The sequence below is a fragment of the Priapulus caudatus genome, unplaced genomic scaffold (genome assembly GCF_000485595.1).
Source record: "Priapulus caudatus unplaced genomic scaffold, Priapulus_caudatus-5.0.1 Scaffold155, whole genome shotgun sequence".
NCBI classification, from domain to species: Eukaryota; Metazoa; Priapulida; class Priapulimorpha; order Priapulimorphida; family Priapulidae; genus Priapulus; species Priapulus caudatus.
The window spans coordinates 385,818-389,342 of record NW_014577216.1 but is presented as its reverse complement, the minus strand read 5'-3'; the positions used below and the strand labels follow the sequence as shown (position 1 = coordinate 389,342).

Here is a 3,525-nt window from a genome sequence, read left to right as displayed (position 1 = left end):
TAAAGAGAACCAAATCACATGTGGTAACCTACCAAGCTTTGAATCAAACTCCTTTACAATCTGTTAATGTAACTGCTTTGAATCGAGAACCAAATCACATGTGGTAACCTACCAAGCTTTGAATCAAACTCCTTTACAATCTGTTAATGTAACTGCTTTGAATCGAGAACCAAATCACATGTGGTAACCTACCAAGCTTTGAATCAAACTCCTTTACAATCTGTTAATGTAACTGCTTTGAATCGAGAACCAAATCACATGTGGTAACCTACCAAGCTTTGAATCAAACTCCTTTACAATCTGTTAATGTAACTGCTTTGAATCGAGAACCGAATCACATGTGGTAACCTACCAAGCTTTGAATCAAACTCCTTTACAATCTGTTAACGTAACTGCTTTGAATCGAGAACCGAATCACATGTGGTAACCTACCAAGCTTTGAATCAAACTCCTTTAGATTCCTCAAGTCGGCAGCAACGAGATGATAGATGGAACTGTGTAGATCTGTCCGGCTGAGCAGAATGTCGTCGTCTAGAAGTAGCGAGAACATTCCAAAGGCTATTACATAGATATATGTGTTATATGTTTGTATGTATATCTATGGTGTTATGTAGAATGCAGGTAGGGTGATACGATTACAACACAAAAACGTGCAGTTATGGAGGCCGATTTAGCAGACTGACTGCAATTCTACAGGGAATGTCACACTTGTGTACCCAGCAAGATGACTTCCAAGATACAGTAAATGTAACAGCCATACACAACATGCTGACTCCCAAGGTAAATGCCACATAAATATGTCTAAAGTGCGTTGACTAACTAATTATGCGGTGCACACACACGCTATAGTGTATACCTTCTGAATTTATTTTCTGCAATAGCTGTTTTCGTTTTTTGATAACATAGCATTTCTTCGATGTAACGTCCGAAAAGTCGACCTCAACAAATCGGGTGATAGTGGTTCTTTCATCACATAGCCTCCAGTACAACGTGTCATATCCGGCACCAAGACTAATAATTTGGCAGGCACCGCCCGTCATCTGCAAGTCACAGATAGTATTAGTAACTGTATTGTATGAAAACAATAGGTTTTATCTCTCTAACAACATGTTTAATCCAACGCTCAGTGTTTATTCCAAAAATTCGGTCGAAATTGTCATCACTTGGCACTACTCTAGTAGTTTTTCGTACTCTGTAAACACTGGTGTGACCAGATATTCCTTACTATCCAGGCACCTCCCTACGTTGCGCAAACCGGGCGCGCCCGCCCCAGTTGGGAAAACTCCCCCCACGTTTCAATAGTTGCGCCCCGTTTAAATTACCTCCGCCCTGATTAAATTCCACCACAATAAAAGTTTGACAGTGCGGGAATCGATCGTCAAGAATTCCCATTCGACCAGGAACACCGACGCATGTATTTTTAGCGTACCAGTAATGCCTAAACGTCCTACACTACGCATGCACAAGTACAAACAGCCACCCTGTCCCAAACCCTAACACCAACTGTAAACCGACTCGGCTATCTTATATACAAGTACCACAAATACCGTCTATGGTGTGGTGGCGATTTTACGCATTACGGTAAAAAAACACGCCCCTGGACACCCCTAGTTTACCCTCCCACCCCCCTCCCCCTCTCCCCTCCCCCTGTTTCAATTTCATCCTGGGGAGAACCCTGCTATCGATATGCCTTGTAGCTGATAAGTAATGTCTTGTCGTAAAAAATTACCATATGAAATAATTAGATGGTTATTACGTTGACAGATACCTGTATGAACTGCTGCAGCAGGTGCTTGACTCCCATCACTCTGGCATAGTAGCCTCTGCTAATCTCCGGCGCTCGACGCTCACATGTGTGACAGAAATACTGCGAACACACCAATAAAATATATTTTTTAAAGTCTGCATCACATGTCAATCCGGATGTCCTCTAGAAAGAACCTAGCACTTTGCTGTACAGCGGAATTACTCATGTTGTACCAGGGTGAATGGCCGCAGAGATATACCCACATATCAATGTGGGACAGACATGAGCAATTGGCTACAGAGATAGCTACATATCAGTGTGGGGGCCGATACGAGAGCAAATGGCTACAGAGATAGCTACACATCAATGTGGGACAGATGCAAGAGCAATTGGCTACAGAGATAGCTACATGTTAGTGTGGGGGCAGATACGAGAGCGAATGGCTACAGAGATGCCCACATATCAGTGTGGGGGCAGTTCTATGCAAGAGCCATTGGCTACAGAGATAGCTACATGTTAGTGTGGGGGCAGATACGAGAGCGAATGGCTACAGAGATGCCCACATATCAGTGTGGGGGCAGTTCTATGCAAGAGCCATTTGCTACAGAGATAGCTATACACATCTATCTGGGGCAGTAAGCTCTTAGTATAAAGGGAGCCTTTTCTCAACAATATCTACAGGCATAACTCATATAATAATGGTATCACATAATAATCTTTATTATAATGTTGCTGTCAACTTGGAGGGACAGAGCCCATTATGAAATTATTTCATTATGAAAACCATAATCTAAACTAATACATGAAAGACAGACAAATCGAGGAAAAGTAGCTTCATCACTGCCTAACGGCATTGCACGATCGGGCCGCTATTGCCATGAAATAGACTTGCACCTGGAATAATATAGCTTTATACCAAAATCAAGAGTGCAGATGCACCATAGTTGCTAATTTTGTACACTGCACATGCACATATACATCATAAATACTATTCACATGGCTCACAAGCCTCACGCATTTGGCGTGAGACTCATGCAATTCAGCACAATCTCACGCTCCCATGCACATTTCTGATAGTCCCCGAAAATCTCACGCAATTGCAAGAATCCAGTTTTTCTTCGTTGCGTGGAGTGGGTCTAGCCGTTTTTTGTACTGGTACATTGTATGTTTTTTCATGCTTATATAAGCAACAAATATCATGTTCAAATTGCTGCTGAGGGCATCAAATACTGAAATAGCGCCCCATTTTTAAAAAATCTACACCCCCTCCCTCCATCCACCTCCCCTTCGCCTTCGGCCTTAGATTTTCTTATTCAAAATAAATCACACTCATTTTTAAAGCTAACCCTTGAGAGCCCTGCATTCATGCTGCTCGCCACCCATGGACAGCAAAACTACATAAAGCAGTTTAAGTATTTACGCTGCTATTGTGAATGAAAGTGTTAATCACACTGTAGCTCAACACAAAAAAGGACACAAATGAGTGAGTAAAAAGAAGTCAGTTTTGATTGAGCAACCATCGACGTACATTATAGAAACGATTGCCATCTGTATATCGCAATAATAATTTATAAACCAAAATGAATCACAATTTGTGACCGTAGATGGCGCTATACCCGCTTTGTAGCAATGGCGTTTGAAATAAATAGGTTATGCTGCGTTCCGACATGTTTTGTAAAACTTTACTCTAATATAGACGTTTTAGCGGCAGGGTGGAAAGGAAATACCAATTTTGCATTAAAGATATTGTCAATGAAATCTTGTAAAACGAACCAGCT

At 41.6% G+C, this 3,525-nt stretch overlaps 1 protein-coding gene across 1 annotated transcript in view; it reads right to left on the bottom strand.

The window, feature by feature from the left end:
* The window catches only part of LOC106806344 (leucine carboxyl methyltransferase 1-like), a gene marked incomplete in the record, with an annotated part of 23,260 nt that overhangs the window by 4,563 nt on the left and 15,172 nt on the right, over positions 1 to 3,525 (bottom strand). The window contains 3 exon segments of the mRNA XM_014808252.1: positions 433 to 531; positions 857 to 1,040; positions 1,769 to 1,867. Of these exon segments, the coding sequence (XP_014663738.1) occupies positions 433 to 531; positions 857 to 1,040; positions 1,769 to 1,867 (382 nt within the window).